At 37.3% G+C, this 12,373-nt stretch overlaps 1 protein-coding gene across 1 annotated transcript; it reads right to left on the bottom strand.

Annotated features, from left to right (window-relative positions):
* Positions 1 to 295: 295 nt before the first annotated feature.
* LOC112168810 (subtilisin-like protease SBT4.14) lies at positions 296 to 5,305 on the bottom strand. The gene is made up of 11 exons (XM_024305762.2): positions 5,033 to 5,305; positions 4,861 to 4,955; positions 4,669 to 4,766; positions 4,396 to 4,539; positions 4,169 to 4,274; positions 3,165 to 3,678; positions 2,458 to 2,555; positions 2,134 to 2,358; positions 1,923 to 2,031; positions 1,632 to 1,845; positions 296 to 1,006 (listed from the first exon to the last, which is right to left on the bottom strand). The coding sequence occupies exons 1-11, from the start codon at positions 5,129 to 5,131 to the stop codon at positions 465 to 467; spliced, it is 2,244 nt and encodes a 747-aa protein (XP_024161530.1). The 5' UTR covers positions 5,132 to 5,305; the 3' UTR covers positions 296 to 464.
* Positions 5,306 to 12,373: the final 7,068 nt, after the last annotated feature.

Below are 12,373 nucleotides of genomic sequence, written 5' to 3'. Positions count from 1 at the left end.
AGAGAATATGTACCACTAATTAGGTCACATATACTGATCACCACATCTCATGGAGGCGAGACCTAGCTACGTGTATGGGTGGGTCCCACATCCGCAAAATGTGACCGCCGATGTGGTTCGTTATATCATATAGCACTAATTGAAGGGAAATAGTCACTGAATACTTTCAAATAATCTAACTGAAAAAACAGATCAATACTTATGAGATCAAGCTCAAGGGAGAACTTAATCTGATGGTTGCTTTAAGGTGAAGTTATTAGTTCTTATGAAGAATTAATAGTATGGACCATAGCACTAGCTTGCCGACATATAATCCCTTATTTTACTTCGAAACAAGCACATGGTTTACATGGAAACAACTAAACCTGAAGATTGGACTAGTTACAATTTAAAAGCATGAGTACCCAAGTACATCCTCTTAAATTCCACAAATGAACTTATATAACTTTATGATGAGAAACTACTTAATTTCCTGGACTGTAAACCACAATGGGACTCCTCACGGTGTACCTAGAGCTTTTCCATCCGAGCGAGCCAGACACCATTTGCATACTGTCTATCGGATTCGCCTTCACGACAACTTGGAAGCTCCTCTTTTGCAAAGCATGAGAGAAAGTCAGACTCATGGGTTTGACAGTGATTTCCACTCCCTTTGGTGCTCTGATGGTGGCATTGTATGTGGAACTAGCAGGACCAACATTAGTGACAGTTCTTATGAAAACAGCTACTGTCGGTTGCTTGCTGCTTTTCAAGCTGAGCTGGATGGTGGGATAGTTGAGAGCATCGTAGCCGAGTCCAGGAATCAACGAGGAGCAGTTTATGGACTTTGAGCCAACTAATGGGGCTAATGAGGAGCCACTATAGCCTTCATGGCATAGGAACTGAATGTATGACATTTCATCCATGTCATAGATTAAGCCTGGATTCACAGCCTTTCTCGGGTTCACTTGACCAGCACCATAGGCGAATTCTGCTTCTGTGTTCACTCTATGGCTCATCGGTGTTGCTGATAAAGAGTTAATGATTCTAATGAGATTGTAAGCCAGGATGAATTTAAGCATTATACTAGAGTACTATGAGTAAGGATTCGAGAAGTGCTAAAAGATGCTTCAAGATTTAACAAAAAGCCTTTTTTTCGTAACATTTTTATATAGATAGGTAAATGTGCTTTTAGAGTTGCAGGAGCACTTGGAAGCATTTACTGGAGCATGTTAGGTGCTTCGTTATGGAGTGCTTCCAAGATGAATATATAAGAAGCACTCCACTGTTTAATAAGCTTTGCTTCTAATAAAAGTGATACTAACAAAGCACTGATAAGTGTTACACTGTACAGAAGCACCCCAAGTCCTCAGTATCGTTTGAGAAGTGCTTCTGCGTGCAGCACTTTTGTTAGAAGCACATAATAGAAACCCAAATTCTTTCTAAATTTTCAACTTGAACCACCATCAAGGTGCTTATCTTGGAAGCATTTGACTTCTTTTGTAATCCTCATCAAACAATATTTCTCCATTACCGCCGTAGGCATTGTAACAAACACTTCTAGTTATAAAAGTGATTTTGGCAGTGTTGAAAGCAACAGCATGTCTCCAGGATACCCGAGAAGAATTGTAAAATGCATATATATTTCATACCTGTGGTCATGATGGCAGATCTTATTGCAGCTTGAGACCAATTCGGGTGAAATGACTTAACATATGCTGCTACACCAGCAACATGTGGACATGCCATTGAAGTTCCAGACATGAGTGTGAATTCTGAGAATTGTGTGTCACCATCCAACCCAGTAAGTGACTTCAATGGAGTGTAAGATGCCAAAATGTCAATCCCAGGTGCTGCAATATCAGGCTGCAATAAAACAGCTTCAGTTTCGAGCTGAACTTGCTAATGAGACGATAAGGTTAGAAAAAATAATCATGACTAACCTTTAGAATGTGTTCTGATCCCGGATTTGGACCCCTGGATGAAAATGAAGCAACATATGGAGCACGTTTTTGTGCTTCTTGTGACTTGAATATAACTGCTGATGGTGATCTACATGAAAAAAAAAAAAAAAAAAAAGGCACTTCTTTACTTTATGTACATATCAAACATTTGATAAACTGAGTCACAAGTTATTATTCATTTCCTAGCTACCTTGCTGAATGTATATAGGCATCAATGCTTTCGCCAACTGTAGAGTTAACCATGGTTCCTGGTGCCATGAATATTTGAGCAGCATCGAGAAATTGATCGTTTTCAACAATGGTACCAACTCCTCCATTTCCTTTAATGACAGAATCTGTACCCCAAGATCTAAATTGGCAGAAAACAATCTTTCCCTTTACTTTTTTAGGGTCTAATGAGTCCTCAGCACAGAACCTGATATGTACAACAGTCGGAAACTCTAATTATCTTTGTTTTGTGAGATTAGTTTGACTTGTTATTATTCTTGATAGCTGAGGAACAAAGTGATCATACCTTGCATTTTCTTTGCTTTCCGAGCTTTGTGCTACATCAGCCCCACTAACAAGGGGGTACAACGTCTTATTTGGATTAAATGTGCTCACTCCAATCCCCTGCATATACCATAAACATGGAATTAAACTTCACTACATAGTATAAACACAACCAAGTAAAATCAATGGGAATATTGAAAAATAGGCAACATGTGTACCCTTTTAAAGAATTTTATCGCCTTCTTTCTTAACCCTTTAATATTTTAACCAAATTTGGAGGTCTTACATAAGGAGGATTCAAGCAGTACTGGAAAGGGTTCAAGCACTTCTTGAGAGGGTTATATGAAATACAAAGGACTAGTTTTGGAAATCTTGAAAAATAAATGTGGGTTTTTAGCAACCAAACGCTGAAACTGCGCGCTGGACAAACATGCATAACTTCTGCACAATAGGAAGGGTGTATATTTGTTTGTCCAATTCAAATTTCGCTAAATTTATAGTTCAACACATAATTACCTACTTTTAGTAAAACAATTAGTACTTTTAGTTCAATCCATTAACACTTTTTGTAAAACAATTAGTACTTTTAGTTCAACATGTTAGTACATATATATACTTTAATCTCTCAGTACTTGGTAGAACTTTAAGAAGAAAAAGAACTGACTATTAGTTGAGAACAACATAATGAATTAATGGATATTTGTAAATCATTTAAGCAAAAGTACTTACTGCAAAATTCTTCCCATTGCCCAAATGAACTTTGCTAATGAACTGCCTATCAATGCCACTAGCTGCCACAGTTACCAACCATGGTGCATGGTTGACAATACTCCCCAAACTTGGTCCATCATTTCCAGCTGAGGCCACTGTAATAATACCATTCTTCATGGCATGAAATGAACCAACTGCTATACTATCCAAAGTATAAGAGGCTCCCCCTCCACCAATGGAAATCGATATGACATCCACGCCATCGTGTATGGCAGCTTCATACGCAGCAAGAATGTCCATGTCAGAGCAGCCGAAACTAGCCCAACATACTTTGTACATGGACACCCTAGCTGATGGCACTGCCCCTCGTGCAGTGCCCTTAGCAAGGCCATAGAGGTTGGCATTCGGCACTAGGTTGCCAGCTAAGGTCGATGATGTGTGAGTCCCATGTCCATCCACATCCACTGGAGATAAGATGTCAGCTGGGTCTGGAGTGCCATCAAGCTTGAAGTATCTAGCTCCTATGATTTTGCTACAAGTAACATAGCAGTAGAGCATTAGTTATCATCTAACTATTAGTATCGCAGCATTGCCCTCCACAATAGTGGATGGGGTATTAAGTTCGAGTTCCTTTCACTGATAATATTAACAAAGATACACGTAAGAGATATAAGTCATATAACAACATTTTAAAAGGAAAAGGAATATGTAGATGTCAATATTGATATTGATGATTGTTGAGGGCATGTTTCACATCAAAAACTAAAACAAATTTTGAAACAAATTCTGGGTGCTTTTATTTGTTGAAAGTAATATTCAAGAGAAAGACCAAAGTGCTAATAATATTGATAACAAATGCTTTCATTTTCCATTTTCTTGTGCTGTAAAACAAAAGCACATTAAATTGACAATTATGTAGGAAAACATGTTTTGGTGTACAGTAATTTGGAATTTTTACCAAAATTAAAGTAAATTAGGAACTAATCTCTCTCTAAGTGATAGAAGTGTTTTTGAAAGTTTACTTGTTGCATCCTGAGAAATTAGCAAACTGGCCACAAGTTCCTTTCCATTTTGCTGGTGGAGGACTAAAGCCTTCATCCTTAAAGCTTTGGGACTCTGGAGTAATTCCTGATACAAGATTTTATACCAACATAGAAGTATACATAAGTTCTATTATCTAAAAACTGAAGTAAATTTAAAAAAAATGGTAATTAACCAAGCAGGAATTAGATGTCAGTTTTCCAGTTACCTGTATCAAAGAGACCAACTATAATGTCACTTTCACTTTTTAAATCTCTTTTAGCTTTTAATGGTAACCCAATGAAGTTCCATGACCTTGTTGTGTGCAGCTTGTGATACCTATTTGGAATCACAGAGAGAACTTGATCCATTCCTGTACATTCACAAACACAAGGCTCAAGTTAATCACAGAAGTGTTCTCTTGCCAGACAGTCTGTCATGTACCTTAGCAACTAAAACGCAACGTGGTGTACGTGTATCAAACTGACAGATAGTACTTTACTTGATAGCTTTTCAGCTTCGTCACTGGAAAGCTTAGCAGCAAATGCATTGAAGCTCTTTGTATAGCTATAAACCATGGACTCTGTTGCACCAGAATAGCTGCAAAAGGCATCAATATATTCTTCAACTTTATAAAATTTGTAAATCTAGTGCCTTTTTCTAATAAGGAAAAGAGAAATTGTTGATCATTAACCTTCCTGTTACAGATGAGAGGACATTCGTATGTGTTTGGGCTGCAGAGTCTTCATGATCAGCAGGGTGATCACCCAAATATACAATGTAAAACTTCTGTGTAATATTTTCATAACCATGATTAGAAATGTCAAACAAGTATAACACTAAATTCAACATTAGGGATTGTGTACCTTTTGGTGTTGCTCATCTCCCTTGACACAAACAAGGCCTATTAGGATCATATGGAAAAGAAGAATAAGGGAATGGAAGCTGAATCTCTTGCTCCCCATGCTTGAAAATAAAGGTGTATTTTGGGTAGCTCTATACTTGATCTAGACCAATGAGTTATTATATATATGTATACATAACAACCTACCTGAGTTTCACAAGGAATAAAGTAGAATAGAAAATAATAAGATTAAGAAGAAGCTTGAACATAACTTGGTTTTGGGGAACCTTAAAAGTAAGAGAACATAAATTCTGGCTGTCTATACTCATATATTGTGCCAAGTCAATGTCATGTGTAGGCTAGGCAGGATTGCTTCTTTTGGAGAAACTTAATTGATGAAAATATCAGTTTCCCATGTATTTCTTACACATTGTGAAATGTGAATAAGGTTATGACAATTTAGACTCGACAATTCTGAAGAATGTCATGCATGACAAAATCTGTGGCTTAACTTCTTACAGGACCAGGTCTCTACAGTCATATACTAGTTCAAGATCAAGTCGAGCCAATCTACCGTCGTACTTAATGTAAGAATACATTAATGTATTGTAAACGAACCCAGAAATCATTATACTTAAGGTTAGAATAACTCGAGCACTAAGAACAATACTTAAGGTAAAATAAAATGAAATCTAATTGCCAACACCGAATAGTGCAAGATTTGGCTTGTCTAACACTATTTCTTAAATGCATGTGCCATTCAACATGAATTGATCCAAGTATTTGATGAAACATACCAATTTAATTAGATTATGATGTGCAAAATCAATTTTATCACAGCTGCAATGATTTGCAATAGAACTAATAACCAAGGGTAGAGCTTTTAACTAATGATGGAGGGTCACTTTCAAACTCAGAGCAGTGGCTTGGAAACAAAGAGGCTAGCTATACCCTTTCAATTACTTGAATTCCAATTCAAGCAAAAAAGATCCTTGCTGTTCTCATTGGTACAAATAAGGATAACTTGGTCAGTTTCTTGGAGTCTATGAACAACGATGGTTTAACTGACCAAATTATCAAGCTTATCTTAGAGAGGCTTGACCACATTCTTGGAAATATTGTAGTGTAAACTTGAAGAAATTGATTTCCATTGATTTGTGCAATTGCACTCTTTACAATATATAGCGGTATACATGGTTATATTTACAGAAAGCATTCAATTGTAATTACAACAATATCAAACTGCTCAATCCTAGCCTTGTAACAAATGCTAAACTCTAGCCATAATAGATCCTTGACAGTAGCAATATCAAGCTGGAGATAAATCAATTAATGGAGGGGATTTGTTTGTTGTAACTGAAGCTTGAGTTGAGGAAGAGATATGCAAAGAATCTATAGTTCTAACATCCCCCCTCAAACTTGAGGGTCCTGGACGCACAAATTTGCCTGACAACAAAGAATGGCGATGTTTATGCTGGCTTGGTGAGCAGATCAGCCGATTGATCTACTGAAGGAATGAAACAGACCCTAGGATTCCCAATGGCAACTTTTTCCCGGACATAGTGATAGTCAAATTCAATGTGCTTTGTATGTGCATGAAAGATGGGATTGGAAGCCATGTATGTTGTGCTCAAATTATCACAATGCAATAACACAGGAAACTGAATATGTATGAGCACCAAGTTCATAGAGAAGATAACCACATTGTGTCAGCACAAGCATGAGCAAGAGAGCGGTATTCAGACTCTGCACTGGAGCGGGCTATGGTGGGTTGCTTTTTGGAGCACCAAGATATGAGATTTGAGCCAAGGTACACGAGATAGCCAAAAGTGGAAAGCCTAGTGGTTGGACAACCAGCCCAATAAGGATCAAAATAAGCTGAGAGAGTAATAGGCTGGCGTTGATGTGTAAACAGTAATCCACGTCCAAGAGTACCCTTAACATATCTTAGAATGCGTTTGGCAGCAACTGTTGGAAAATTTGGTCGATGGATGTTATTTTTGTCATCAGATTTCGTTTCCAACAAAATTCCACAAATACAATATTTTATTAATAAATAAATATAATCAAATTAATGCCATAATAAGCTGAAAATAGAAGATCAACAATTATCTTTTAGATTTGCGAGCCGCTACCCAATGATTACTTCAAAAAGAATTTAAGGTTGAGGCGTGTAAACACTGCCCTTAAGATTAGATTTTGCCGCTCGAAGACGAAGACAATGTCTCGGTGTAGCAGGTTTGTGGCGCCCTACCCTCCAGGGTACAACAACCTCGATCCTTATAGGTATACACTCACAATACTCGGATCGTATCGAACAGCTTGAAACTTTCTTTTAGTGGAATAGAAAAATTAAAGGAAATACATGAATACTTTGAGCTCGGAAAGGTAATAAAGAAGATTGAATTTCTGTTGTATTTTTTGATTTGGAAAGCTAGAGATTATATAGGACAAAAATGATTAATGCAATAATAATTTGCTAATAGCAATTAAGTTTTGTAACTTATGTAACATAAATGAATATAATAACATTGATTAGGAAGAATCAAAACGTCAAAATAGGAATGACATTTAAACTCTGTAACTTATGTAAAAGAAATGCAATATATATTTTGACATTGATGAGTAAACCAAAACGGAAGAAAGCAAATAAAGAACCACCATAATTGCAGACTTTGAACAAATGAATAATATATGAGTAAACTGATGAAATCTTTGTGTCAATCACAATCAAAGATAGTTAATGACTATTGTCATCTGCAATTAAAGGTCTAATGGAGGTTTCAAATATAGCTGATATTTTGAAATATTCTAACTAAATTCCAACAATCCCCCACTATTTCAAAATACCAAAATTTCAAGGAAAGTGAAAGATAAGGAATATCAAAAGAAAGTGAGAATCAATGCATCAGAACTGGTGTCTTTTGGACTATGAACCAGCCATAGGACAAATTAGTCGTGACCCACGAAACCTTGGTGAAAATAAAATTTTCTATGGGGTGGCGCGAATAGGCCATGCGCCCTACCTGGGTATTCATGAATACTCTAGAGAGTATGCCTTGCTCTCATAGGAAGCGGCCCCACTTCCACATTCATATAGGTGAAACCATCAAGTGTGTACTGCAAACAAACACACCACCCAAATGTTTGGGCTATGAAACTCATTAAGAACATTTGTTCAACCTTACACATTGCAGTTCAAGCACTATTTATTTACGCCATACATTACTAACCGAAAAATACACATTATCAACATTCAAATGCAAACTGAAAACCCATTAGCAACTAAAATATATACACTTTACCATCGTAACATATAATAAAAGACAATAAATTATAATAAAATCATGTATGTAACTGTAACCGTGCAAAATAAATAGTATTAATAGAGAAAATCTTATTGGAGCAAAACAATAATGTACGACTACATGTAAAACGGTTTTGTTTTTCAAGGGACAAAAAAGGCACCAAATGAAAGGAATGAATGCAATAGATTAATAAGAGTCCGAGCATATTGAGATCTTATTTGAAAGGCTAAGTAGACATTTAATAATCATAAGCCAATAAAAAAAAAACTGAAGTTTAATGCACGATTAAGATGCAATGAACATTTTGCAATATGTGTGAAGCTAACTGCCATAATAATTATTCCAAATCAAATGAATAAACTCATTCCTAGATATAACTCAGGATATAACGTTGACTCCGTCCTCAAAACAACCCATAATATGTTCTTTTAAAATTTTAGCGCGGAAAATTAATATGTTTAACGAGGAAGAGTTATACTCACAACAACTGAAAAAATAGACTTATCTTTATGTTTAAGCATTCCACAAGGAAACATCCACCAACAGGTCTACTATTAAGTTTGTTGGAAAATTTGGTCGATGGATGTTATTTTTGTCATCAGATTTCGTTTCCTACAAAATTCCACAAATATAATATTTTATTAGTAAATAAATATAATCACATTAATGTCATAATAAGCTGAAAATAGAAGATCAACACTTATCTTTTAGATTTGCGAGCCGCCACCCAATGATTACTTCAAAAAGAGTTTAAGGTTGAGGCGTGTAAACACTGCCCTTAAGAGTAGATTTCGCCCCTCAAAGACAGTGTCTCGGTGTAGCAGGTTTGTGGCGCCCTATGCTCCAGGGTACAACAACCTCGATCCTTGTAGGTGTACACTTACAATACTCGGATCGTATCGAACAGCATGAAACTTTCTTTCAGTGAAATAGATAAATTAAAGGAAATACATGAATACTTTGAGCTTGGAAAGATAATAAAGGAGATTGAATTTCTGTTGTATTTTTTGATTTGGAAAGCTAGAGATTATATAGGACAAAAATGATTAATGCAATAATAATTTGCTAATAGCAATTAAGTTTTGTAACTTATGTAACAGAAATGAATATAATGACATTGATTAGGAAGAATCAAAACGTCAAAATAGGAATGACATTTAAACTCTGTAACTTATGTAACAGAAATGCAATATATATCTTGACATTGATGAGTAAACCAAAACGAAAGAAAGCAAATAAAGAACCACCATAATTGCAGACTTTGAACAAATGAATAATACATGAGTAAACTGATGAAATCTTTGTGTCAATCACAATCAAAAAGAGTTAATGACTATTTTCATATGCAATTAAAGGTCCAATGGAGGTTTTAAATATAGCTGGTATTTTGAAATATTCTAACTAAATTCCAACAGCAACTAGATGTGGGGCACGCGGCTGACTCATGAACTGAAAAACCATGTTTACTACAAATGCAATGTCAGGACGAGTGATAGTAAGGTACTGCAATGAGCCAACCAATTCCCGAAAAATTGTAGGATTTTCAAGCAGGGGTCCATCAGTAGTAGTAAGAGCAGTCTTGGCAGACATGGGTGTACTGACAGGCTTGCTAAATAAAAGACATGCTTAGAAAGAATATGACAAGACCCGCCCCGAATTCCACCCTGGAATCCGAAGTGGCCCTGCGGGACCCACCTTTAAAGGAGATTTACCAAAAATTTCGGCATAACCTCCCTTAAAAATGGATAACCCATAATCCTGCAGAAAACCAATAATTCACTTCTAATAATCCAACCAAAACTCCTGGAGCCACCCTGCTCCCAAATTCATCCAAACCCATCTCAAAGTTAAAAACATTAAACATAATCTCCAAAGGGTATAAGTCACTACAATCACCAAAGTTAGGTCATAGACCCCAAATATAATACATATAAGTTGGGTCACATATCCCTTAGTAATCAGAGCATTCTAGGAATATAAATAGACAAGGAATACAGTAGGTTAACCAGGTAACCTACAGAAGGTGATGGCGGAAGCAGGTGCGGTCACTATGGCTCACACTCGTACACCGAGCAACAGTACTGCAATCTGGGCATTTGAAACCGAAGGGCCCAGGGAAAAGTATATAAAAACGTTAGCGTGAGTGGACAAAAATAAATAATTGAAAGAAAAAGGGTTTTATACTTTTCCACAATTATCCCAATAAAACTCCCGATGCATGCAATAATTAAGAAAAGACCGACTAGCCCCGCTAGTCAAGAACAACAACAAAGAATATGGGGAAAATGGGTTCACCATACGGGAATGGAGCCCCTCAGGCTCAACCTACCCTCGACTGCCACTCACACATAGATTGTGCGAGGAGGAGAACTAATAACCTCAACTTCCATTCACACAGAGATTGTGTGAGGAGGAGAATATCACCTCGACTACCACCCACGTGAGGAGGAGAAAGCTACCTCACTGCCACTCACAAACACAAAGTAAGTGAGGAGGAGACCTATTCACATTACCCGCGTATGGTGAGGAAGAAGATCGTCCAAAGCCAGTAAATCTGTATAATTTCCCCACTTATCTCACGAAATAAGAATCCAAGTGTATAAAGACGTGACCCCGCACGCCAAGATCATCTCAAGTTCCAATATAAGTAGGGTATAAAGAAGTATAAAGTTTTGCTTCCTCGAATTCTTATTTCGTAAATCTCTTAAAAAGCTCCAAGAGCTGAATATAAATATAAAATCAATAGTATAAATTTCCGAATCCGCATAAAACAAAATCCTCAAATCGAGCATAACGAATCTTAATTCAAAAGTTCAAACCAATAAAACATTCAATAATCCAAACCAAAATAAAATGCTCGATAAATAGTTGTTAAATCAATAACTTAAAACTTGCGGAATTTAATTTGCATGCATCAATTAAAATCAAAGGTCCACTCACGATATACGGCTAACGTGGTATCCAAGCGTAAGGATCCTCGTCGAGCGATAGGTCGGTATCACGTCCTGTACACAATTATAATCCGTAAACAACAAATTGCTAAATATTTACGATAATCAATAATTAAATCTCAAAACCCAAAACCTCAACTTCTCCAATCCTCTTCCACACCCAATCAAACTTCACCATTAATATCCATCCGTCGATTGATGTATTCCATATCGGAACAAGGGAAATCCGAAGGTCGGATTCCCACAATTCAACAACCGAAACTCCCAAACTTCGGAAATTCACAAACAATTCCAAACTCCTCCAAAATTCACCAAACTTCACATACAAGCTCTATGATAATTATAGAATTTAACTAGCCAGAAATTGAAATTAAAAAGCTACCCTAGCCGCCGTTACAGCAGCCCACAGTGGCGGCGGCGCCGCCACTGCCACCAACCCCAATGGACACCAAAATTTGACAGTAGCACCTTCTCAACACACTGATTCAACTTCTCAACTACAACATTCCCAAATAACAATTAAAAACGGCCGAAATCGATCAATGAACAAAAACCCAGAAATCCTCAAGAACCCTAGAATTTCAATTCGTCGATTCGGCATCTACACAACAAATCGTGATACAAGGCCATAGGGGAAATGATCAGTGATGAAAACCGAACCTTCGACGGCGAGATGGGGACCGGAGGTGGCCGGAATCGCCGGATATCGGCAAAAACTTCAAACTGCAGCCGGGGGGAATTTGGCTTCGATCCGAGCTTTTCCGGTCAAATCGTCGAAAACCAAGGTTACTAGGGTGATGGGAGGGAGGAGGCGCTCCTCTGATGACCGGTTGCACGCCGGTTGGTGGCCGGAAAGCGGTAAATCGAAGGGAGAAAGAAAAAGGGCCGAACGGAGAAGAGAGAGGTCGGGGGAGAGGAGAGAGAAAGAGGAAGGGGTGGGTTTCCGGAAATGGAAACCTACCTCGGTAATTTTCTATTTTTATCAAAATTTTACCATGAACAGTAACTTCCTTATTTCGCTCATAACTTTCGCATACGAACTCCGATTTTTACGCACTACATATGCACGCGCTCGGTTTAACGTCCCCAACAACTTTCATGAAG

This window comes from Rosa chinensis, chromosome 1 (assembly GCF_002994745.2).
Source record: "Rosa chinensis cultivar Old Blush chromosome 1, RchiOBHm-V2, whole genome shotgun sequence".
In the NCBI taxonomy this organism is placed as follows: domain Eukaryota; kingdom Viridiplantae; phylum Streptophyta; class Magnoliopsida; order Rosales; family Rosaceae; genus Rosa; species Rosa chinensis.
Note: the sequence above shows the minus strand (reverse complement) of the source record. Positions and strands in the feature narration are given on the sequence as shown.